General features: G+C 49.7%; 1 protein-coding gene across 6 annotated transcripts in view; it reads right to left on the bottom strand.

Moving 5' to 3' along the window:
- Window positions 1-6816: 6816 nt before the first annotated feature.
- Rgs6 (regulator of G protein signaling 6) overlaps window positions 6817-26332 on the bottom strand; it is a 523367-nt gene continuing 503851 nt past the window's right edge. For 2 of the 6 annotated variants that reach the window (XM_057782282.1, XM_057782283.1), the window contains exons 18-19: window positions 18817-18883; window positions 6817-10691 (exon numbers count right to left, since the gene is read on the bottom strand). In XM_057782282.1, coding sequence (XP_057638265.1) covers window positions 10528-10691; window positions 18817-18883 — 231 coding nt within the window. In that variant the 3' untranslated portion in view covers window positions 6817-10527. The remainder of the gene's footprint in view (window positions 10692-18816; window positions 18884-26332) is intronic. The other 4 variants (XR_009057823.1, XM_057782284.1, XM_057782285.1 and 1 more) reach the window with 4 other exon arrangements.

A 26332-nucleotide genomic window follows, 5' to 3' on the forward strand; every position in this document is an offset into this window, starting at 1 on the left:
GTCTTCTGACCCTCCATCCAGATAGTCCCTGCTCACAGCCCCAGAGTCCTGGAGCTTACCGCTTTGGGAAGCATGGCTTCTGCTGGATGCAAGAGAGTGTTGAAAGCATCTTTAGCTGAAGACCACGAGTTCATCATCTAATTGCATTAGTTCCTACCAAGAGGGTGCAGGGGCTTTAATTTCCAGAGCAGGTCAAGTCAGCAGAAGTGGATCACTTACTCTGGGATGACCTGGTACCTTCTGACCCAGTCTTTGGCACTGTGTAGGATTCAAAGTCGTCTGTGGATACCTAGGCCCACTCTCCCTGCTGACCAGCCCTGTTACTGACTCAGAATAATAGGATTTGATTTCTTCCTGGTTTATTGTGTGCGCTCTCTCTCTCTCTCTCTCTCTCTCTCTCTCTCTCTCTCTCTCTCTCCCCCTCCCTCTCCCTCCCTCTCCCTCTCTCTCCCTCTCTCTCCCTCTCTCCTCCCTCTCTTCATTCTTTCTTTTACTCTCTCTTCTTTTTCTAATAGCTTTTCAGGCATATGAGCCACCATATAATCAAATCTCATAAAAACACATACCAGTGCTCTCAAGTCTATCTACAGAGCTGTGCAGATATCTCTAGAATCAACTTTAGAACACTTTCAACAGGCCCCCAAAGAAACTCTATATCCGTTAGCAATGATCGTTTTCAGCCCCTCACCAGTCTCAACCAACATATTCCTGGACAACACTTGATCTGTGTTTTGTCCCTACAGATTTGCCTCTTCTGGACACTCTATATGCATGGAACCATATGGTATAAACTTCTATGTCCAGCTTCTTTCACTTAACATTGTTTCCAGGACTGAAACATGTTACATACTAGTACTTCATTATATCTTTACTGTCAAATAACATTTCATCTTATGGACGCAACACATTTTGTTTTCCTATTTTCCAGTTGTCAGACAGGGCTTACTTGCAGTTTGGGGTTATTGGGAGTCACGCTGCTATGAGCAGGAGTGTTTTACATTTCTGTATGCTTTCATTTCTCCTGAGTATAATAACTAGGGGCAGGGGGACTGAGTCATGTATTAATTCTAGGCTTAGACTTTTAAGAAGCTGCCATACATTTTCCAAAGATGATTCAGCCCTTTATATACTATTCCCACCGTGGCTCATCTTTGTATTGTAGGAGAGTTTCAATTTCTCTGCAGACATCTGTTATTATCTGTCTTCTTTGATATTGCTAGCCTAGTGGGTGTGAAACCGCATTTCATTCTGGTTTCTATTTGCATTTCTCCTCGTGACTCACAGTGTTGGGGATCTTTTCTACGGTCCCTGTCCATTTGTTTGGGGAAATCCTCAGAGCACCTCTGCCCATCTTTTAACTGTACCCTATATCTTAGATTACTGGTGTTCAAGAATTCTCTTTCTAGCTTAGATGTATCTGTCAGCTACATGATTGTCAAATAGCCCGATCTGGGGGTGTCTTTTCATTTCATTGATGGTGTCCTTTGAAGAGAAACAGCTTGCAATTGTGATGAAGTCCATTTTTTTTTTGTTTGTGTGGGTTTTTTTTTTCTTTATTTATAGTCTGTGGGCCATAGCTAAGACATCACTGGCTAACTCACAGGTCATGGAGGTCTACTCCATTGTTCTAAGAGTCCCACAGCCGAGCCTTTTGATCTGTGTCAGCTTATTTCTGATTGTGGTGTAAGATAGGGACACAGGGTCACTCTTCAGCTTCTGTTTCATCTGATTGTGTGGCACCATTTGCTGGAAAGGCCATTGCTTCTCCCATTGAGCTGTTTCAGGCACTGACAAAGGTGGACGGCCTGTGCACATGTGGGTTCATTGCTCAACCCTCACTCTCTTTCTTAGATATGTCCTCACATCAGCATTACACTGTCTTGAGAACTTGTATCAAATTCTTAAGTTTTGAAATCCATGTCTTTCTATTTCCTGTGTACGGCTGGAAGCATGCGCTCTAAGTGAGGCTGGAATGTGGCTGGAGAGGAAAGCCCGACAACAGGAGCCAAGGACCCCAGGAGACATTACAGATGGGGGGATCAGGGAATGCCATTTTTATACCTTGCCCAATGGAACCTCGTGTAAGCAATTTGGTCTCTTTTCCTTTCCGTAGAGTGCAGGCTCTGAGCTAGTTGGCCGTGAAAGGGATCTTTGATTCTAATAATTCTGGAGGCAAGGAAGTTTCAATTTGTTTAGGCCAATTCTACCATGGGACACCCCCACCCGCCCTGTGACTTAGTATCTGTGCGCAAATGCTTGTTTGTATGTGTGTGAATATGTGGGGTGTGCTTTTGTATGCTGTGAATACGTATTGTGCTTCCTGGTTTGTTGTGGGAACTGCAGGCTGCATTCCTGCCACCCAGCTCCCGGCCACCTGGCTAGCTTATGCCCCGAAATAACAACACACAAATTGTATCCATTTAAACACTGCCTGGCCCATTTGCTCTAGCTTCTTACTGGCTAATTCTTACATCTTGATTACCCATTTCTATTAATGTGTGTAGCAACCCAAGGTGCGCTTACCGGGAAGATTCTAGCCTATGTCCATCCTGGGTTGGAGCTTCATCGTGTCTGCCCCAGAGAGCAGAGCTATGGCATCTTTCCTCACTTCCTCTTCCTCCCAGCATTCTGTTCTGTTTACTCCACCCACCTATGTTCTAACCTATGAGGCCAAGCAGTTTCTTTATTAATTAACCAATGACCTTCCCACATCACTGGTTATTAATAATAAAGCCCATTTGGCCTATAACAAGGCCAAATAAGGCTAGGTGGGAGAGCCAAACTGAAAATACATAGACGAAGAAGGGTGGAGTCAAGAGAGAGACTAGCTAGCTGCTGGGGAAGCAAGATGCTAGAGGACAGGTAAAGCCATGAGCCATGTGGCAAACTATAGATGACTAAAAATGGATTAATTTAAGTTGTAAGAGCTAGTTAGTAATAAGCCTGAGGTATAGGCCGGACATTCTGTAATTAATGTAAGCTTTTGTGTGGTTATTTGGGACCAGGTGGTTGGGTCAAAAGAAAAGTTCTATCTCCATTTATAGGGGGGATGGTTTGCAGGCAGATGAGAGCCATAGTGCTGTGTATATTGGGTATCAGCCTTCACCTCTGAGGTATTGACCAACATGGATTCTGCCCTATGTGTGATTATATATGATGAGGATTCTAGGTTATTTTGGTATGCCCATGCCCACAAATACCTCAGAGAGTACCAAGATCATGTCTAAAGGGCACAATTGGTTCAACATGTAGCATTATAGACATCAATAAAGGCTAATAACTGTAATGGGTCTCAGTGTATGAAATATAGTTAAATTTGTGAGTTCACAATGCTGCAGAAAAAAAAAAAACCCTATTATCTGGAAGCTCTGGGTTCTGTGATCAGTGAGAGACCACCAGTTGTCCTCCAGGCTTGGACTGGTTCTTATGGTCTTACAACTTTACCTGGTTGCCTCGTCTGTGGGCTCAGTGCCAGCACGTCATGACCAGCCCGCTGTCATCCCCTGGTATTCTGTGTCCATCTGTTTGGAGAAGGTGGAGGGAGCTGCAAAACTCTTGGTAAGGGTCCGCCCACCCAGAGTCGACCAAGCTCTGCCTGTTGGTAAACAGTTTCCCTCTCAGAGACGAACCTGTGCCTACTCTCACACAGTACCACTGCTAAAGATTAAGGAAGAATAACTCACCACTGGGAAACATGTCCCACTAACCTCCTCCCGGGCTCCCTTACGGCACCCTGCACTCTCTGGTGCATTGCTACTCCCTGTTTCCAAGCCAGAAGCTTCTATTAGAAGAATAAAGCATGTGTTTCTCTGCGGGCTGCAGGTCCTGTGATCCTGTGCCTTCTCAAACGGGGGCGTGAAGATTTCAGAAGGTTAACAAAATGGCTTTTGGTTGAAAAGGTGTGGCCAGTGGGGCTCAGGTGCTTGGTGGCAGCGGAACCTGTGCTCTCAGCTTTGCTCCTCCACTCCTCTCTTTCCCCCTCTGAGCCTCAGTTTTTTTTTCATATAAAAGCAAAATAGCCACACACACACACACACACACACACACAAAAATCACTGAACCCAGAGAGAGGACCCGGCCTCAAAGGTCACCTACTGTATGAGTCCCTTTATGTGGCTTTCTAAAAAAGGCAAACACAGGGTCAGAAAACAGATCAATAGCTGCCAGGAACAGATGGGCGGGGGAGAGATTAGTGGCAAGGGGCACAGGGAACATTTGGGGTGATGGAGTTGCTCCATCTTGATGTTTTGCCCCCCTGTGGGCATTACATCATTGTGTAAGTTGGTCAGGATTGATAACACTACACATAAAAGGGATGAGTTCTATTACAAAAGAATTACAGCTCAGTAAACAAGCAGCAAAAATGATCACACGCACACGCGCGCACGCGCACACACACACACACACACACCTCTCTGAGGTCTCTCTCAGTGCTGACCTGCACTGATTCTCCCTGAGGTATGGTCATGGACAGAAGAAAGGGATGGCCAAAGTTTTGATTTGCTTTTAAAAGTATCCTTCCCCGACTCTTCCACCTCTCTTAAACATTCTTTCCATGATGTAATGGGAGAGAGAGGAAAGTGACCTTCGTCTTTGTGGTCAGCTGCCCAGAACTGAAGCCTCTCCCTTGGTGGTGGTGGACGAATATCTTGTTTCTATAGATGTCAGTTGTTCTCAGGATGGAAGCCCTGTCTGCTCCTCTTGTTGTAGGTCAGGGGTCTGAGTCTCTGGCTTGAAATGAACTATTTCTGAGCATAATCTCAGAATTCAGATTCCAAAGAAGAAGCCTGTAGGACAAATGGGTGTGAGGTGTGACCTCTACTTTTTCTGCCTCCATCCAGGTCTGAGTGAGGAACACCCTCCCCAGTAACCAACTACTCTGTTGTTACTGCTGGGTATCTACTGAGGTCAACCCAGGGACACAGGGAGGGAGCCAGGCTTCCACTGGGAGAAAACAGCAAGTGGTTTTGTGGCAGTCATAGAGAGGCATCAGTTTACATGGGCCAACAGGACCCATCGCCTTTGGGCTGGTGGGAAGGAATGACCCTCTAAAGTCATAGGGGCATGCCGCCTGTCTGGTCAGGGTTTGCGACATCTTCCACCACCACCAATTCCCAAATCCATTTCAGATGTGGTGTTCACACCAGTCTATTTCTGGAGAACTTACTGTGCGCCAGGTTCAGGCTCAATTGTCCATGCGAGTTTCCAGCTCTTCTCCCGGGAAGCAAGTGTCCAGACAGACTACATGGCTGGGTCTTTGTACTCAGTACTGGTTAAAATCCCTGTGGCTTGAAATCAGCCAGGCCTGGGAAGTCCAGCTCAGGGTTCCGAGGCAGCTGGAACAGGAGGAGTGTGCCTGACGAACAACTCTGCCCCGACAACCTCCTCCCAACCCACCCTCCTTGAAGTTCACTAGACCCTGTGACACTTCCGTGGCTGTGTGACCTATCCCTCGGGGTGCAGAGACAAGGATGTCCCACAACCTCGACTCTGGGTGCAGCAAACAAACACAATGAAGAAAGACGAGCCTGGCAACTGCAGGCACACACAGTGCTGCCCAAAGAACTAGGAGTTCCTGGAGATGGAGGGAACATGCTGGTGAGAGATTCGTAGCCCAGGAATGGACGGGTCCAAGGAACACCTGGGTTTGCAGACAGGCACATACCAAGAGAAGTCTTAGAGTTAGAGGCCCAAGAATACCCTGGAGGCTGGGAATCAGTGAACAGCAAAAAGCTTGCACCAAGGAAAGCCCTTTACCAAATAGGTCCTAAGAAAGGTATTTGTAGATAAGAAGCTGCAGGGTAGATTGCAGAATTCCTTTGGGTTTTAACTGGTCCCTTCCCCAACCCCCACCCCGAATCTAAACAGATGTTTGTCCGCAGAGGTGTGTAGAATTGAATGCATACTCAATGACAGTTTGCTAGACAAAGATTGTGGAAATAAGTCAGACGGTAGGCTGGCAAGGAGGTTATCTGGTTCCCTGGGAGGGGAAAGGCAGTTGGGGTTGGCTGTGGCAGAGGAAGGTGGAGAAGCCTGGCTGTTGTGGGTGAGCCAGAGCCCGATGGCAGGGCAGAGCATGGACTGGAAGGAATGGGGCACATGTCACCTTGAACCTGACCTTCTACATCAGGAGAGCTGTACAATGAGATGGCCCTGGCCCTGAGAGATGAAGATGTGACTGATGACCCATTCCCACATCTCTGACATCACTCCTACTTCCAGGAGCAAAATTTCTGCCTCTGAGGCGTGCTGTGAGGAGCCAGCCTTCTCATTATCAGAGGGTCCTTGTGACTTTTTTCCCTCCCTCCTTGCCACAGCCTGATTTTCAGGCTCCAGGTGTCCTGCTGCTTAGGCAGTGGTGGGGAAATGAGATTGTCTGTCGCTCAGGAAACCAAGACTCCCTGTAAGGAACAGTTTGTATATGGCAGACTTTGGTTCTCAGACTTTATTTAACAGGGTCACTCCTGCGTACAGACATCAGGGCAACGTGACCACCTAAAGGAAGGTACTCTGGCAGAGACTGTGGTTGCAGCCTTTTGGTGACACTGAGATCCCAAGCTACTGGGACCATCTGCTTTTTCCTCTCTTGCTCTGGTGTCCCCAGGAGAGGGAAACAGAGAAATGTATTTGTGTGTGGTGGTGAGGGTGGTAGGTAGTGATGAGCCAAAGGAAACAGTAGGTACCTTTTTTTTGTTGTTGTTCTAGAGGTGCATTCTGCCCATGGAACCCCCAAACCAAAGAGCCACACATAGTTAACTGGATTGTAGTGGGTTCAAGTAGTTGTTTATTTTTAGACTGTTTCCAGCATGTTTGGTCCTGGGGTCCAGTCCCCAAATTCCAGAAAAATAAACTAATGAGAACCACATGCACTACGAGGAGGCCATTCCGACGTCTGTGGTCATGCGGTGAATAGTCGTAGGCTATAGGACAGGGACCCTTAGTGTGGGCAGGGCTCTCCCACCTAGACAGCTGATGGCAGCTGGCTCTGCCCCCTCACTGTGGCTTGGGGAATGCTGAGCCCCAGTTATTTGGATCCTGCCACCCCCAGGGTCCCTGTCCCTTATTGCTACATTTGCTACTTTGCTACTTGATGGCCCCTGGGTCTTGCCCAGGGGAGGCCTTATCACTGGGTGGCACTAATGAGTAAGTTGCTGGCATCTGCTGTTGCCATGGTTACATGAGCACAGGCCTCTTTTAGAGGGTCTGGTGGTAAGTTATTAGCAGTTTATTTGACCACTGTTCCAACTATCCCACGATCCTTGCCACATATTCATCTCAGCCAGGTCCTTTAAGAGGTTGGTGACATGCTATTTCACCCAGCCCTGGGCTTCCCACTTCCTGTACCTTGTTGAAACATTCTCCTCCAATAAATTCCCCAGGGCCCAAAGATGGACAGCCCCTGATCCTTTCCCACTTGTGGAAAAGGCTTCTAGGTGCTGTCTTCTGAAGCCCACACATGGAGAACAGAACAGGAGGACACATTTCAGGAAAACACACCAACTTGCACAACAAGCAAGGGGGCCAGGCTCCTGGTTCTGTATCCTGTTGGTGAGGTAGTTTGAACATCCCAGGAATCCTGTTGGGCACGTCCCATGAGTCTGGCTAGTCCAAGCAGCAACTTAAGTTGTAGGAGGCCCTTCCTGGGTACTAGTCTGGTACCTAGCTACTGAGCTGTGGGCAAGCCTGGAATACACTTCACTAACTGTACTTTCGGTTGGACCTCCCTTTGTTTCTGGGGCACAGCAACAGCTTGCCAGGGGGAATGACACTGCCATGCTACTTTCTAGAATGGCAGGTGGTTTCTCCTGCCTACCTGGGCCAGGCTAATGTCGGGGTGAGCTGGGTATTTAGATGTACAATCTCCCAGCTCTGTTCTTCTCATGCAGGGAAACCTTATTTCAGCTTTTGTTCCCTGCCTTGGCCAGAGGTGTCTCACCGACTGAGATTGGGGAGGTTGCCAAAATGTTATTTTCTCCACAAGTCATCATGGAGTAGAGTCTCATCTCAGAGACCATATTGGGTTAGGAGAGCCCAGCAGGCTTCTGGGGGCCAGGATGGGGCAGAGGGAGGGAATCTGCTTTGCTGAAAAATGATTACCAAACATATAGATTTTTGTCTGTGTGTACCAGGTCAAAGGGAAGCTGGTTTATGCCCAATTTTTCAAATCTTTGCATGTCAAACTGACTTGGGTTTGTCAACTTGAGTTGAGCGGCTTTGTTCTATTTCCTTAGCTCCTTGCCTGATCTACTAAGGAACACATCATAGTGGCCACACACTGAGGTCACGCCTGTCCTGATATGAGGTGTGATGTTGGGGGGCTTATTGCTCCAGACTGGAATCCATCTGAAGTGTCCGTCCTTGGCTCTATTGACCTGCGGACATTCCCCTCTTCTGTCCCCTGAGGGTGTTTAGAAGCTTGCAGTCCGTCTCAGGACTAGAGTATACCTGACTCTGGGTAGGTCATGTGGTGACCTCCAGAGCAGGGTCCGTTTTCTGGTTAGCATAACGTAGAAACAGTGGACAAGAATTGGGGCAGAAAAGGGGCGTGGAAGCCAAGAAGTTGGCCCTATCCAGGATGTAGCCCGACTTAGCATGTGTTCTGGAGTTCATGGAAGGGGCAGGAGGCAGCCAGAATCCTTGTCCTGGATGGCTGAGGACACAGATGTACCCATTGTTTGAGAACATCAGATGCCTTGGTGTCAGCACAGCCTACGGGACCCTTGGTAGGGAAGAGTTTCCCTTCGGGCAATGTTGAATGGAGATGAACTTGGACTACAATTTTGTTCAGAAACTGAAGGGTTCTGTGTAGAGGATTTTTTTCTTTTTAAAGAAAGTAGAGCTAGAGAGGAAGAGTCAGAAGACCCCATTACTCGGGTTGTGGCTCCCCTCTTTCACTTATTACTCATGTGATCACCTAGTATTTACAAAGAGCCAGGCTCAGTGGAAGCAGCTGAGGAGAGTCTGAGTGTTTACAGCCACCTTTGGAGGCCCCCTCTGATTTCTACCATATATCAAGGAGAAAAGGAGTGGGAGACAGAAGAGGGGGTTAGGAATCTTAGAAGGCAGGATCTAAGTGCCCTTGGTGGCTCCCCTGTGACGGACAGAAGGCTTGTGGATCTGGTTGTTGTGTAGAAGCAGGTATGGGCAGGCTTTGCAGGTGGGGGCTAGGTGGATGGGTCGCATGATGCACCCAGGAGGCTGGGACTGAACAAACACTTGTGCCTTTGGTCACCAGCTGGTGAGCTTCCTTTTACAAGCAATGCTTTCTTTTTCCTTCCTTCCTTTCCCTTTTCTGTTTACATAATCCCAAGGAAGAGTTTTCACCTATAGCCAAATAGATCAAAAGAAGGGGCCAACAAACAGGTATTGGCAGGCAAGGTGTGTGTGGGAGGCTGTGTTTGAATTAAAAGCATGTTGCTGACTACAGTGTCTAAGGGCTCGTGGCAACCACAAGAACAATGACAGCTGTGCTATCTACCATTTGCTAAGCACCCCCTATGCGTTCAAGACCTGACGTGTTGCTTTCTGGGCATGACTTCACAGCCAGGTTGGAAAATGGTTGTTCTGACACACAGGAAGAAGACAGATCTTTTGTAGGGTCTTACACAGTTTGCTCTTAGCTAGATGATTGGCTACATTTAACAGGGTGCTTTGGCTGGGCCCTCAGAATGAGATCAAGAAAGGGAACCTGTGGCTCTGGCCCAGTCCTGCCATTGTACATAGTGTGTTTTAGCTTCAGGAACAGCTGAACCTTAACCCACCAAGAGTCTGACCAGGCCTGGTGCTAGCCCCACAGTCCATCCACCTCCAGGAACTTGGGCTACCGGTGGGGAGAAGCCCAATGGCCCCTGAGTTCATGGCTACGTTTATTTCGAGTAAAACATGAGGGAACAAACCAAGGTGCAAGGGGCAAAATCATTAGACAAGGAGAAATCATATTTTTAAGATTTGTCACCAGAACCTTCAGTGGCTGAACAGCACACTCCGTCGTCTGCACTGGACCCTTGGACATTTGATGAGGGGACCTGAGGGTGGCCACCACACCCACAGAGACTTCTTTAAAATTTGGTCTCAGAGAGGGTGGAAAGAACTTGAAGTGCCATTGGTGCTGAAGGTGTGACTTTTGACATTTTTGTGAAAGCAGTGTCTGTCGTCCGTCCACTACACCTGGGTGGCTACCAGTGGGGGGGAAGGCAGGAGGCAGTGAGTGCAACAGAGAGACGACGGAGGTGATGCGTAATACTATGTGCCCGGGTCCGCTCATCCCTTGGAAGTTTGCTGAAAGCCATGGTTTCCCAGACGACTGGACAGGTAAGGTTTACATCTCAAGTGGTAGTCAGGCCCCACGAAACATCCCCTGGCCAAGTTAGAAATGGGCCCTTGGAGAGAATAAGCGTTGACACGAGACTGTACACGAGAGAGGCATCAACAGGGGCCTCTCCCTGGCTGGCCCAGCACCGCTAGACTCTTTCTCTCTGGTCTCCCCATTCACCCACCACGTCTCCCCACCATTGCAATCCGTGGCCCTCACTCTTTCTCTTTCACAGTGACTAAATCTCCCCGCAAGGAAGCTCTGTCGTTGGATGTGGAGCGCCGTCTGCCCGAGGGATCTGCGGGCCCAGGCCCTGGGGTGGGGGCAGTCAGGAGGATTGCATCAGGCCCGTGAGGCGCTTGCCCGCCAGCGACTTTCCCTGCAGAGAGAGCCGACACAGAGCACGCACAGGTGTGCAGACAGACAGACAGAGACAGAGAGCCAAACAGGTGAATTAATTGTTGTAGGAGTCACTTTGGCCAAATGTTCAACCGCCCAACCCAGCTGATCATGTTGATAGCCGATCTCTAGGGAAGGAAGCCCCAGCTAAGGACAACTGGATAAAACAAACAGGACTTTGGGCAGGTTAAGGGAGTGAGTGTATATAGCTAGCACTCCAGCTGGGGTATGGGAGTTTTACTTACCAAAGCCTAGGCATTAAGGCCCTCAGATCCTTTAAGACCCGTGGGCTGCCCTTGAACTTGGTTTTACTCTAGTGTGGAAGGAAATGGTGTACAGGGGAGGTCTGAGGTCAGGAAGGGTGGGTTGACACCAATAGATGGTGACTACAAATCTGGGTGATTGGAAAGTAAGGAATTAATTTGTCACGGGAATTCTAAAAACTGAATCCTACTTGAAATGAAGGTTTGAGATAGGATTTGGGGACTTTGGGCCCCGGGTGCTGTGACTGTAAACATGACTGCGACCTTCAGGGTTCTCTGGAAGTGACAGGAAGGTGCACTCCTGCCACACTTATGACCCTGATTCCCCATGGTAGTGCTCAGTGGCCAAGTGTGACGACCCTGAACCAGGAAGTCTATGAACTCTTAAATCCTATGTGACTGTTATTTTCAGAATCAAAGAATAAGCAGGATGGTGAGGCACAGAGGCCTGGCACAGTCTAGTTGCCTACGTGGTCTGTTGTGGTGGCTGAGGAGCCTGTGCTCTGAACAGCCCAAGGAGGCCCATGCGTGAATGAGGCTTGACCACTCTGCTTGTTTCCCTTGACATAGTTCCTACTTGCTCCCTGGGCACCCTTTTTAGAAATTCATATTATTGGACAGGGGTCTCAGAGAAGAGGGTGACGGGACCTGAGCACATTGCTCACCATGTCTGGGAAAACATCAAAGGCCGCCCTGCTATTGACAGTGGGTCAGCGACACGATGGCCGGCTGCAGAGGGCAGCAGATGAACCCCCATCAGCAAGGGCTGTGGAGTTTGGCAGTGAGAGAGTGCATGGGCCAACCGTTTCTCATGCTCATTTCCAAGCGGGGTGTGAGGGCTCATTTTGTTTACTGGGCTTGACTGTGTGGAAGCTGGATGTAATTAAAAAAAATTGATCTGGTTGGTGAAGCTTAGTAGGGCACTCAATAAACCTGCTGATTGATGAATTGATAGATAATGGGCAGGTCTAATAAAGGAACAAGAGCTTGGAGCGCCAGGATCCAGGGCTGTGTATCATTTGGCTTAGCTCTCTTGGAGGGACAGAGTCAACCTAGCCGAGACTGCGATGGCATAGATGGAGGCTTGTCCACAAATGGAAAACTACTTTTTTTCCCTTCCCTTTCCTTCATTTCTCCCCTATCTTAAAATCACACACGCAAATACACACAATCTTCCCCATCAACAACCTTATCTCAATCTTCAGATGCACTAAACTTAGCCTGTAGCAAGCTATGTTTATACTAGGCTAAAGCCTTTTCAATCAGATTTAAAAAACCTTTGAGGGTTCCTGTGCTGGTGTGTCTGTGTGCACAGGTAGGTACAACCTCGGGTGTCATTTCTGAGGCGGCAGTCGTCCATCTTTGTTTTTGAGACGTGGTTTCTCATTGGCCTGGGCTCCCCTGAGTAGCCCGGGCCGGCTGGCCAAGGAGCTGCAGTGATCTGCCTCTGTTCATCCCTGGTACTAGGATTATACCCACATCCGGCTTTTTATGTAGGTACTTTGGGTCTCAAACTCATGCTCTCGTGCTTGTGTGGCAAGCATGTTATGTGCCTAGCTATCTCTCCAGCCCATCCTATGCCAGAATCACTGGAAGGATGACCAGGCCTTTTGCAGTAGGGCCAGCGCTACAGTGCTCCTTAGAAGACAGACACCAGCTTCCAAGGCCTCCAGCCCAGTCTGGCTCTCACTCTCCGGGGCATCCTTTCTCACATGTGCTGGGGAACATTTGCCTTGCCTGCTGATTCATTTGGGCATGTGTCTTCCCGGTGTAGGCATAAAGGCAAGAATTATAGGACTGTGTAGAGACTCCTTTCTGGACAAATGTGAGTCTAAGGGCCTTCTGGGGTGACAATACTACTTCCTGTCACCTGTGTTCCCCTGCTCATATGAAAGGTGCAGCCTAGCGCTGCAGTAACCACACACTTGCTAATCTGGCTCCTCCTCTTCTACCCTTCCTCCACTGGGACCCCAAATTAAACATTGTGTACTTGGATATCTAAATTTAACTGATACATGTGGAAAAAAATCCCTAGATCGGACTAAAAATGTCGCCAATGTGTGGTTTAAAAGCTCAAAGACAAAGGTGGTGAAGTTTGCCAGTTGCCCAAACCCTCATCGAGGTTCCATTTTCATTAGTGAGAGCATTTGGGCTACAGATTGGGTTGCAGCAGGCTAGAGAGTTTTTTTTTTTTCCCTAGAGGATTGTTCTGAGTGATTTTAGCCCTGAGGCTCCTTCACCCTTCACCTTTCCCAGTTCTGCAGAAAGAGCCTGGCTGGATTTGGAGGTGATAATTAATCTCTTTCTGCCAAAGACTCAGCCTCATAGCTCTGACTCCAAGGACCCATGGCCGGCCTGCCAATAGTGTGCCCCACTCCTCTGCCCCACTTCTCCCATTTCTGGGGACTTCAGGGGTAAAGCAGGTAGCTAAGTGACCCAGGATCTTCTGGGAAAAGTACCAGTCTCTCAGCATCCAGGTGGTGGTGTGTGGCCGTTTGGGTTCCTTTCTTACTGCAGAGCTCACACATTTACTGAGCGCTAGCTCTGATGCTCAAGATGGAGGTCAGGAAGGTTCGCTTGGGAGATGGTTTTGCAAGCATTCTGCTCAGCTGAGCTGGTCTAGCTGCAACCCACCTGCCACACCATCGTCCAAGTGAGCGAGGCAGGGCTATGGACTGAAAGGAAGTTAATCACACAGGAGCAGGCAGGGCTGGATGCCTGACCAGGGGCTTTGGGGAAGAAATTGTGAGATTCCCCCTGGCTCAGCAGCAGCCTGCCTTCTGAAGAGCAGAGATTCCTGTGGTGTTCAGGGATCAAAGTGAAATCCTTGAGGCGAAGCTGTCTGTGTTCTGAGGTGAACTGCCCCAGAGGCTATGCCCAGTGGGCTTGCAGGTTGCTTCAGGCACCTACTCCATCCAGAGCCTCCTCCTGTACCCCGTGGGGCTCTCTCCTTCCTCTGCTTTTCTCCCATCCCTGCCTCTAGCTTGGATGATTCTGAGAGAAGGGGAGGGATCATTCTGCCCGTGCCTGGCACTTGTAGAGCTACAGAGGCAGCAGTGTTTGGGGGGTGTGAATGTGTGGTGTTCCTCAGTGCTTGTCAGGTGGGATTGGACTGTGGTACCAGCCTGAGGCCTTGGTGCAGCTGAGTGAAGCAACAGAGGGTGACTGAAAATGCTATCAGCAGGCAGCCTTTGTCCAAATGAGGGAAGCGTACAGTGATTAAGAACTGAACTACGGAAGGTACATTCCAGAGACACTAGAGCTTGGCACACAGGCAGAGCACTTTTTGCCTTCCACACACTTGGCAAAGTGTAGCCCAGGAGAACTCAGGATGCTTAAACTTCTGGGATCAGGGGCTCGATGCTTAGGTCACAAACACCCATACATTCGGCCCCCCAGCCCCCAACCCATGATTTCATCTCTGTGGCCCTTGAGGTGACTAGAAGCCTGGAAGAAGATGTTATGGGAATCCTTTTGTTTCTGAAAAAATGCACAAAAGGCATAGCTCCCTTTTGTGCGGTGCTGGAGGAAGAGCCAACATGCTGCGGGACATGCCGAGGCTCTGGGCATCACACTTGGAGATCGTAACCGACAAAGCATGCATGACCCCGTGGCCAAGAGCGTTTGTCACGTACTTACCTGGGAGACTGGGGCTAAGAAACCCATTGGCTGAGAGGAGAGGCGTGGCTCGGAGGGAAGCTAGGGGCGGGCATCACAGGCCATACAGGGGAGAGCAGGGCCAATCACTAGAGTCTCAGGGTGGGGGGTCACCCTTTTTAATGTAAGGGAATATGGACATTTGAGCTGATAGGATTCTCTGGCTGTTTGCCTCACATCAAATCAAAAATCTAGGCTCCAGCGGGGTTTGTCTGGCCCTGGGAGAGAGGAGTGGCATTGGTGGGAAAGGGGACATAAGGGACTTCTGTAGGATGGTGGGGTGTAGGTTACATGAGCGTATTTTTTGTCAAATTCATAGAACCCTATATTTCAGATCTGCATTTTACCATATACAATCATAATTTAAGGGGGAAACCCCAAGAAATAAGATTAGGGAGGAAAAAATATCCCAGCTGTCTCATCACTGAGTTTCTATTCTGTTTTGTTAGTTGCTGGGTCCACCTTTGCCATTCTAGAAACTGAATCCTCCCTCCTGGGAGAGACTCAGGTCCCTCTGGGCAGGACCAATTTGGGGCGCTACTTCTGGCTTCCATTGATCCCTGCTGAACCCCTTGGTGTGACACCCAGGCATTTTTCATCCTTGCTAATGAAACGCAGTGTTCTGCCGAATTGGGCACACCAGCTCAGAGATGGGCTCTCCTTTTGAGGAGTGTGAAGGTCATGTGTGAGCCGATGATGTTCAAGTTCACAGGGGATGTCTGTACACTGACAAACTCAGTGAATGGGGAGAGGTGGGTCAAGAAAAGCCACGAGCCAGGTTCAAAGACTAGGGGTCCTGGTGAGGGCTTGGCAGTTGTGGGCGGAGCAGAGGGCCTACCTAACTTGGCCCGGTCTTTCCCTGGGGAGCAGAACTCCTGGTGCTTTGCCAGCACCGAGTATGGCACAGGAAGGATTTGGATAGGAAGTATGAGGAAACCTATGACATCGCCTTTCCCAGCAGTATTTGAACGTGGAGAGGGAGAAGGCTACTTCTTGGGATGGTTCAGGTGTCTGAGAAGCTCTGTCAGGGGACGCTAGAAGATTCTGTACTTAGAACAGTTTCAAAGTATCTTCAGCTCCTCGTCTTTTCTTAACCTGTTCTTGACTATGTGAAGTGGGGCTGGGGAAATGGAAAATACAGGTAATGGGGATGTACCGAGGACTGCTGGACTACACCCACAGTGGGGCCAGACAGAGCAGCCTGATAGGAAGACGGTATTTCTAGGCTGTTCCACCCTGCCACAGGGAGTCTGTAGAGTAGGAACCCCATGGCCAGATTCCTGGGGGCTGATCCCTCCACAGCTCTCACCGAGCTTTCTGATCTCTCCCGGAGGTTGAAGGGCATTTTGATCTGTTCTAAAATATTCTATTTGAATGTTATATAAGAAGGTATGTATATTTAAAAAAACCCCAAAGGCGTAGGTGAAACTCAAACTAGTAACAAAAACTTATAGCCAAAAAGTAGTATATATTTAGGTTAGGCCTGATCCTGCTTTATAAAGTAAAAATCAATCAAGATAAAACCCACGAAAACAGCACCTCATGACACATGTGGTGGTATAAACAGGATACTTGGTTAGTGAAGGGACTATGGAGTCTGTTCATCATTTGAACACCGGGACTGTTTTCAGGTAATTTTTCTTTTTGTTTGAAATTTAAATTTAGGCAAGAGGAGCTGCCAGCTACCTAGCTGGGTAAATGGAAATAGGCCAACCTCTCTCTTGACCTCCCAGGGCCTTTCTCTGAATTTTCTAAGTCTTCACCCATTAGGTGGCAACTATAGCTCATGGACCTCTCTTTGCAAGCAAACTTTTCCAGTTGCCCAGGCCTTGGTGGAGGCAGGATGGAACGGGTCTCATCACTACAGACCCAGGTTATTAGACAGTTAGCAGCAGCTGCCCCCAATGGCAAATGTCAGACCCCTAGGCATTTGACAGACACCTGGACAAATGTCCACAGCATCTTCACGGGTTAGGTAATTCTTTATCATCATGTAATGGATGAGGATAGAGAGATTTGCCTGAGAGCAGACAGTCACACAGTGGCAGAGCCAAGGTGATCGGCCTCAGGAACCACCCATCTACTCGGCACACGGCCATGTCTCAAGGGAGGAGGCAGACGGGAACACTCAGGTATTAGGCCCTGGGCGCACCTCCATACTTAACTGTACCCGCTTTCTGGGCAGTACAGGGTGCTTTTCCTTGAATATACTCAAGCCCATTTCAAACACTTTCTGCTATGCTCAGTGGCTTTTCCTTTCTAGATCTGGGAGTTCTGTGATTGGGGAGGTATCCCTCGGTGACTGGTAAAAGGTACCTTTGCCAACTTCACTGAGCCGGGGTGTGGGTGGGCACAGCTTGGTGCATATAGATTTACAGCAGTGGATTCTGGACACACCAGATGAAGCCGTCATTGTGTTCATGGCTGTGTGTTACTAGTACCTTTGAGCTCTTCTGTGGTGAGCTCAAGGATAGAAGCTGATGTGACACTGGCTCTTTCTAAGATGGGTCAGGAAGAGTGGACTTCCAAGTCATTATGGACCAAGTGCCCAATTTGGAGTAGCCTAGACAGGCTAGGGAACCCTCCCTGGATGGTGACCATGCACCCTGGCTCCTGCATCATCATTTCTTAGGATATCTTTGCAGAGCTAACCTTTGCCGGTAGGTTTGGGTGAGCCACGAGAGACCCTCTTCCACATCCCTCCAGCTGCATGGAGACTAAGCTGGCACCAGGCAGGGATGCCAGGAGAGATGCGAGCGCAACAGCTGCGCCCTGTACTGGTGGCAGGATGCCCAGGCATGGACTCTCTGGCCTGCTTTCTGAGCTGTGCGTTTCCACCTCCCCCGCTGCTCTGCCTCCTCTGCAGTGGAACCCCCTCCCCCCACTCCAGACTATAGGGCCTTCGGTTGCTACTTCCTCTCCAGCGGAGCAACCTGTCCTTTCCACCCTTCAGCTGGTAGGAACTTCTCGGTGGTCTTGGGAAGGGAGGGGAGGGGGCGTTTCACTTGCAAAGCCCTCCAGTAGCATACCTGCCTGGGGCCTGCACAACATCTGCCTCATGCTCTTCTTCTCCCCCCCCCCCAAATGTACACGGAGATCTAAGCTCTGGTTTACTCCAAATTAGGAAAAGGCCAAAGACTCAAAACAGGGAGATGACTGTGTTGCTATTGGCAACAACTGGATGCTCCTGTTTTTCCAACAGGGAAGTTCAAGTCACCCTTGGCTATGACTACAGGGTGCTTGCAGCTAAAGTTTAGTAATTTGATACTATGGACAAGCCAACAGAAGTCACTTGCTCTGCAGTATGAGATTTTCCTGGGGACCTGTGAAGACTTCAGTGCCATTTACCAAAAGGCACTTATCTTCTGCAAACACACACACTGGCTGGTGTCCCTAACTATATTTCCTAAGGCAGAGCCCAGCAGGCAGGGAGACAATTTCCTGATTTACCCCTTGCCCCCTGCCCACCCAAAGCAGGATACTTCATGAACACTTGGAGTGTTCTACTTGGAGGCATACGAAAAGCAGGTAGTTCCTTTCCCTCTCTACCACCTTGACTGCAATTCTGCACTGCGTGAGCTAGGCATCTGGGCTTTCTTAACCTAGAAAAGGGATAGGCTAAGCAGCATTCTCAAGTGTCATCTGGATAGGACCAAACGCCATTGAAATTCCTAGCTTCTGAGAACCTTCCTACTTCTCTTTCCTTGCAGACTCTTTTTTTTATACAGGACTAGGAAGGTTTGGGCTTTCCTGAGGATTCAGTCCCAGGATTGCTAAGAAAGGGTTCTGAAAGTTTTATTTAAGAGGAAACCTCAAGTCACTGCAATTGGACCTGAAAACACCCAGGAAGTTGTTGGATGTGGGTACCCTGAGACATGAACTGTAGGATCACTACCCAGGTCGGTGTTTGTGCATTGCCTCCAGGACAAAGGACTCATGTTGGTATCATGTCTGGGATACTCAACTCCTTGTTTCTTAGGAAGGAAAAAAAAGCTACAGATGTCAAAAACAGGGATTCCAAGAAATAGGTGCCACTGATTGTCCATGAGACCAATGCATGAGGACAGGAGCTGTGAGCAGAGCCAAGGCCACAGGCAGACAGATTGTCTTTGCTGGACTGTGGAACACTGTCTATGCAGAAGGATCCCCAAGGTTAGAGAATGTACAGACACTGGGATCACTCACCCACTGCTGGAAGGAAGCCACCTCGGGGGTGAAACGCGGCGGCCATTCTGACGCGGCGCCAGCAGCACTAGGCAATTGTGTTTGGGGGAAGGGAAGTGAAGAATAACTCATCCAGCTGAAACCGTGAAGACCTGCGGCTTTAGAGGAGCCCCTGCCCAGACGCGCATACAGCCATGCAGCCCATGCAAAGGCGCATGCAGGCCTGCAGCGTATGGTGACACACGAACCATACGCCGAACACCTGGGTGTGTGTCAAAAAGGCAGCGCACGCACCTGGGTACACTCCCGGTCACATGTAAGTGCAGCCGTGTACACCCCTGCGCATGTCCACAGGGCAGGCATTCACATAAGCATCTCATGCAAGATACATAAGCAGCTATGAGGTTAATGGCAGAGATTTTTACATCAGCTTCCAACCGTGCCAACATTTGACAACACTGCAGACTTGAAGCCTCGGCCTTTGGACGCATATAAAACAAATTCTCCTCAGGACAATCCATTTGTGTCACCCCTGTTTCTACCAACGCTACAAGTAGTAGGTGCCCACACCCCGGGGACCTGGTTTATGATGTTTTGAAGCTTTCCCTGCCACTGGCTTCTGAGTCTTCCAACAGCCTTGCTGTATAATGAGTGCTTTAAAAAAAATAGAAACCGCTGTTTATCTGGCAGATGGAGCAACTGGCCTTGGTGTGTGGTTGTATCGCTCAGGGTGGGTCCAGGCAGACAAAGCAGCTGAGAGGTGAGTTGCTCTGGAAATGAGGCTGGGAGGGCTATGCTCAGAGAACTGGATTTTACAAGCTTCTAGGGGACGAAGCCATTTCTGGTCTGTGTCTGGACTAGGAGGCATTTGAAGGTCCTGGGCCTCGGTGGCAGTCCCGAGGCCAGGTCTCGGCAATGCACAGTAACGTTTTAACTGTGGCCCTTCCCACCTCTTGGGTTGATGAGACTCATCCTTTAAGAGCCACAGGAAATAGGTCATGTGCCAGAGGTTGGACTCTTGGGCACCATCGCCCCTCTTCATTCCCCAGGAAAGCAGATGATCCGAGCTAAGTTTAAAGTAGGCCAGTAATAAAAGCTCTCATGCACTGAGCTGCTACCATGCCAGCCACTGTAGTAAACGCACCTTGCATACAGTGCCACTTACACCCCCCAACTATAAAATCAATAGATACCTACCTCATGGAACAATGTTGCAAATGACATAAGGTGGTAAATGGAGAACTAAGGCTGAGATTCTTTATCAAATGTGTAGGCTGCGAACAGTGTGCTGTGTGTAGAATTTATACTTCATCGCTTACTATTTTTTTTTTTTTTGGATTTTCGGAACAGGGTTTCTCCATAGTTTTTGGTTCCTGTCCTGGAACTAGCTCTTGTAGACCAGGCTGGTACTATTCTCTTTTATAGAGGGAGAAACTGAGGCTTAGACTATCGTATGATCATCCAACACAGGGGTAGAGTTGGAGGAGAACTAAAGTCCATCTCAAGCTATGCCCAGCCTGACAGGGTTAATTTAACACCGTGAGTTCCCAGGCAATGGCAGCTGTCACTATCATCGTCTCATTTAGTGCTGGTCTCTGCTCTGTGAGGCAGGATTTGTTACGCCCCTCAGGTCCACGAGGGACTCTTCCAGGCTCTTACACCAATATCAGGTAGAGCAAGTGAGTGGGGGTTCCATTTCGGCTGCCTGCTTCTGACTCACTTCTGTCTCTGAATTCCTGTAAGCGCTAAAGGGATGAGGCTCTGGGGGAAGAAACAAGCAGGTCAACTGTGGGAGGAAAGAGACTGCAGGCTGAACATGTGGCCACGCTTCTGCCATTCAATCCTAGGTAGTTACTGCAGCTTCATCGCAACCCAGCCCCTCCTCTAGTTAGGGACACCTGAAGAGGTAACTGGGTAGGAACAGGAGCAGGCTGAGAGGTTCAGAGAAGCCAGGTGAGAGGGCCCAGCCTGGGGCCAAAGATAATCTCCTGCTGGCAAGCCGCACCTCACCAGCCAGTCCTTGCCATCTCTGGAGCTCACGGTCCTAGTGGGAACCGGATACCACACCTGGAAGAAGCTACTGAAAGGTAGGCCAGGGGCCCTGGTGGTTACCGCCCAACCCATACTCCTTGGTGGTCCTACAGACCTAGGAATTAGTCAAAAGAACTATCATTGAGGACTAGCAAATGATGGGCTCTGAAGCCCTGTATCATTACCAGGGAAACCTCCATCAAGTATATGACCTCTGGTCATGATCACCCACATAGAATAATGGTTGCCTCCTCTTCATACTCTTTATGGATGCTCTGGAACCATATCGTAGCTATCACCCAGTACAAACTCTACCTGCTACTTTGGCTGCAGACTACAGGGTTGTGCTTTTCGTTCTCGCTGGCTAGTCTGTGTGTTCAACAAGACATGGAGGGTCTACGAGCCTACTGTTTGTGGGAGAGATGACGATCAGAGGCAGGTGCCCCTGGATCCCTGAATCTCCCCACCCCATACCTCCTAGGTCAAGGCCCCCTGCTGCTCCTGATCAGGGATTTAAAGGGATGTCTGAGAGAACATAATCACCAACCCTGTCTGAGCTTTCTTTTGCGTTTAAAAAAAAAAAAAACTTGTTAAAACTTTGCTGACTTTCTCAGGATCGCCATGTTTAATGAGAGGCCTCAACGAATTTGAAAGCAAAAGATGGAGAGGGAAAAAGCCATGAGATGTAATCACCATAATTACGCAATCCCAGGATGAGCTGAAAGCAGCCCCTGGTGAAGCTAGAGAGAGGAGTGTCATCTACAGTCGGGTTGGTTCTAGGACAGCTGAAAAGAATGTGACATGAAAGCCCTTCCCTTCCCCAGAGCCAGGTCTAAGATGGGCTCCCTAGGTGGGACCAGGGAGGAGGGGTGGGCAGGGAGGGCAGTCTTTTTCTGGTTTGAAGCCCCTCGGGGCATGCTAGGCTCCTGGTGTTGTCTGCTGCCTCGCCTGGAATTCGCAGTGGCATTTGGTGAAAGAGAAATGCTTTTCTGCTTTCAACAAAATACCCATTCTGATAGAAACTGTGACAAGCCATGCTTTTTCCAACCCAGGGCCAGGATGCTCTCTGCTCCTGACTGTGCCCAGCCCCCTGTGCCAACGAGCGCCTGTGCCCTTCGCCGGTTGACCTCCTTTCAGGCATGCGGAGGAGGAGAGAGTCCTGTTGCCCAGGGCTCAGCTGCAGCAGCAGCAAATGGTCAAGGTCAGCGAAGGGGAGAGGCATGGAAGATGTGAGGGCAGAAATTCTGGTGCTTGAATTTCCCCTGCTTTCTGTGTGTCATTGTTTACTTGCTATTTTTCCAAGGCACTCATGGATCTCTCTTCTCCACTCTCAGCAAGCGCCCTGCTTATAAGCCATTCACCTTTCCCACAGCTTGTAGACCACTGAATTAAACATGGCGAGACCCCTTAAGAAATAATTAGCATAGCCTGGGATTCCAATTGGAAGACATTGTGGAATTTAGTGCAGAAAGCTCCCCTGCAATGTTCTTGACCCTGGGGCTTCTAAACGCTGTCAGAACATTCTCCAATGGGGTAGTTCTCCCCATGTCTTCTATCCACCTGTTCTACTAGATGGCCCATTTATTCTGGGAAGCAAAGATGATCATCAGGTTTGCTTGAGGCCAGACACCCCCGCCCCTAAACATGGTTTCTCTGTGTAGCTTTAGTGCCTGTCCTGGAACTAGCTTTTATTGACCAGGCTGGCCTTCAATTCAGAGATCTGCCTGCCTCTGCCTCCCTAGTGCTGGGATTGAAGGTGTGTGCTGCCACCACCTGCCCGGCATGGCCAGACATCTTTATCTACTCCTGTCTCCCTTGTCATGACCTTCACAATCCCTTTCTCTTCTGAATTTCTTCTGACTCATCAAAACCCTGGATATAGAATACAGAAGGTTAGCATGAAGATGCCCAGAGCAGCACAGGCAGGGAGCACTTCTCTGGCCTGTGATCATTTCCATTTCTGTTATCACAGCCTCAAGCTAGAAATGATAGGTTGGAGAAGTGGGCAGGAGTAGACATTAGTTTCGATCTTTGGGTTGAAATCTCACTAACACGGTTTTTCTTTTAATTTTTTTCCAGTAGTAAGGATGTCACTAGTGTCACACAGGAAAAGGAGAACAGAGAGTTCTGCCAAATGTTAAACCAATGAGGCCCGCTCCTGTTTGAGACTGTGCTGCTGTTGCTACCGTCACAGGGACAGGGCCATGTTGAGGGAGAGTGGCAGACCCACTGCTATCTTCTCACGCAATAGGGAACTGCCTTCAGTGCCCCAGTCATCTGCTCTCCTACAGTGTCCCGGGCGGCCATTGGCTTCCAAGCAGCATCCTATAGACTTTTCCTACAATGTGTACATCATAGGTGTGCTCTCCTCCTGCGACACAGCACTTTAACTACATGGCAACCTGAGACATTCCTAGCTGCTTTAACAAAGGGAAGGAAGCACCTACCCCTTTGTTTTCAGTGACTCATTTTGTCAGGGGAACCTGCACTATGGCCTTGCTTGCCAGTCCTCTGATCTTTAGCTTCCCTACTTCTTTCAACTCTCCAGTTTGGACAACGTCCAGTCTCCTTGACCTTGGGATAGGTAGCCTTGTCTTCTTTCCAGGACCTATAAGCCTAGTAAGGCCTGGAAGTGGCTGTCTCTACTCTGTCCTGCTGACAGGACCAGGGCAGGTTTGTCCCCTAAAGAGGCATGCGCAGTCTCTTGAGTGACCTGCCTTCTCATTGGACAGATGGGAGCTCACGAGGTCCCCATGTGGCTGCATGGGGACAAGTGCCAGAGTCTGGCAGCGTAGTGACAAGGAACAGTCTGGAAATCCCACAACCCCACCAGCCGCCTCTAAAGCGGGATCACTTTCCAGCGCGATGACTTTCCTAAGTGGGGGTGGTCAGGAGGCAACAAGATGGCAAAGGGCTCAGGTCACCTCCCAAAATAGATCTCTGCCTGGCACATAGACACAGTCTGCCCCTAGCCTGCCCCACTGGGAGACTGGCAGGGATGAGGTCTGGATCGAAATCAGCTGCCAGAAACACACAGCTGAGCCCTTCTGCCTCAGAGGACTTGGAGTTTCAGTCGGCTGCGTGGCACACTGGGGTCTGGGAAAGGCAAGAACAGTGATGTGGGGGCTGAGGGGAGGGAGGGCATCCCAGAGACTTGCTCACTCCAGTGTCCTGATGCTGAACTATACATACAGTCTTCTCTCAACCCGTACTGGGTGGCTAGGGCATTTTGTGGGGTGCTTTCAGTTGTCAGATTGTATCATCAGTTGTAACACAACACTGGGGTTCTGGTGTCAGGGCCTAGGGATGATGAATTGCCCCCAGAATGACAATGAAACTCTGTATAGAAACAAAACAACCAAACCCCGATGCCGCTGATCAGTTCACCAGGGTGTTTTCCCTGCCTTCCAGCAGCCTGGCCGGTTCAGTCGCTTTTACAGCTTATGAAAAAACAGACTTCTATGCTTTCAATTTTATAGGTACAATCTGTGTGCTTTACCACACTTCCCATGGGCCGAAACAGAAAGAGGACCGAGAATAGAGGAGACTTCACCTCCCACTGACGGTAACGGTGACATCCTTGTCGCCCAGACCCCCTTACTCATCTCAAAGCGTGCTCAGGCCCAGGGTCCCCTGTCAAAGTATGGGGCATCAGTGATGAGTCCTAGATGGCCACACTTCATTCTTGGTCTTGCAGTATGCGGTACCCCTATTTAGCAGCAGCAACACTGGGGACACTGTCCTGCCAAGCTGACCTGAACCACTTGCCCCCAGGCATCCCAACCCAAAGGAGGGAGTGCTGTGCTGGCAAGGCAAGGTGGCACTGCTCCCTGTTCTCTGTGACCTCTGCCCGCTCTCCGGCTACTCAATGCAGGAGTGAACCATGGGTTGTCAGAGGGCCTGTCCTGCAAGACAGGGAGGTGTGGCTTCCGCCCGCCTGCTGGTGCCTGACTGGGGTCTGTAAATACTTCTGACTCCCGTTCTAGCCACCGCTCACCTCCTAATCTCCAGGGCTGTCAGACATGTCTGAATCAGGTAACTAATGGGACAAAAAGGCAGCTCCTCTCCTACTTTCAGGAATGATTCATACGGCTCAGGAGTCCCAGTGTAGAGTGGGGCACACACCTGCAGAACATTCCCAACTAGACAGGAACGCCAGTGATTAACCAGTCCAATTATTATACAGGGAAGGCGGTGGAGGGGACAATAGGTCTCCAGGCTAAGTCATTTGCCTGGGGTCATACAGCAAGGCAGTAGCTACTCTGCATAGAGAAGTCCCAGAAGGCATTGAGGCTGCTCTGGGGACACAGACCTTCACTCTTCCCACCCACTTATGACAGCTGTCTCTAGCCAGGGTACCCCTATGGTTGGGTTAGATAGGAGAGGCTGCTACTAACGTCTGGAACACTATGGTGTCAAAAGGACCTGAGGACTGTTTGCCATCAAAGGCAGTCTTGCATAGCTGCTTCAGTTGTCTCTAGCTAGAGACCTGAGAAGGTTTTCTGATCGAGGTCCAGGCCTTCCACTCTTCTGCTGAGTCTAAGCGTTTGCAGACTCATCCCCACCAGGCTGTTCCTCAGGAAATGCTGAGGCAGAAGGAAAACAGCCCTTGGAGAAAGTGGTGCAGTCACAGGGTCAACTGCCCTGGATCCCCAACCCTTCTAGAAGGCCCGGACCTGGAGCTAAAGTTATGTCCCTCAGAGCTGCCCGGAGTGAGGGCCCGGGGAGAGGCTTAGTCCTACATCCAACAGGTGCTATCTGTTGAGGAGGGAGGGGACAGGGGAATGACAGCTGGCTGACTCCCTCTACCCCCACCCTGCATTTCTTGGCAGGCAGGACAAAAAGCCCGAAGTCAGATGCCACTGATCATGTGCCAAGGAGCCCTCTGCTTCCAGCCCTCCTGCTGTAGTCCAAGGAATCCCACAGCACAGCCACCCTCCACATTCCTCACTCCTTCCCTGGCCCTGCTCGGTACCTGTATTCTGTCTTTGCTGTTCATAGAGCAGATGGAAGTCTTAGGGAGTAGCTGGAGCTTTAACGGGGAAGGTAAAGGTGAGTGGCTGCCAGCTACACGGGAACCACCATTTTGCTCCACTCAAATGCTGCCACACTCTGAGATGTCTTCTTTGATACTGTGTACAAGGGACAGGGTACTTTCTCCTCCTCCCCAGCTCAGAGTTCACACCAGATGGCTTCAGCTGCCACCCGAAAGAGGAAATGGCATTGCCGCTGCTCTAGGGCTTCTTTGCTTCCTCTCACCCCTCCTGTCTCTCCAGAAGCCCCTGGTTCTTTATCACGGTCCTGCCCTGTGGAGATGTCAGCTTGCTGTCTGTCTACGGTCAGCTCTCAACATCAAAGTGAGATCGGTGTGAGGAGACTTTCTGGCCACCCACCCTCTTCCCTTCCCATGTGCTATCATGCCCAGAAAGGCAGCAGAGTCTGGCAGGCCAGTAGGCCCTGGACAGTGGAAAGTGGTCTGCATTTGGACATATCCTTCCCCTTCACG

Source organism: Chionomys nivalis, chromosome 10, assembly GCF_950005125.1.
Source record: "Chionomys nivalis chromosome 10, mChiNiv1.1, whole genome shotgun sequence".
NCBI classification, from domain to species: Eukaryota; Metazoa; Chordata; class Mammalia; order Rodentia; family Cricetidae; genus Chionomys; species Chionomys nivalis.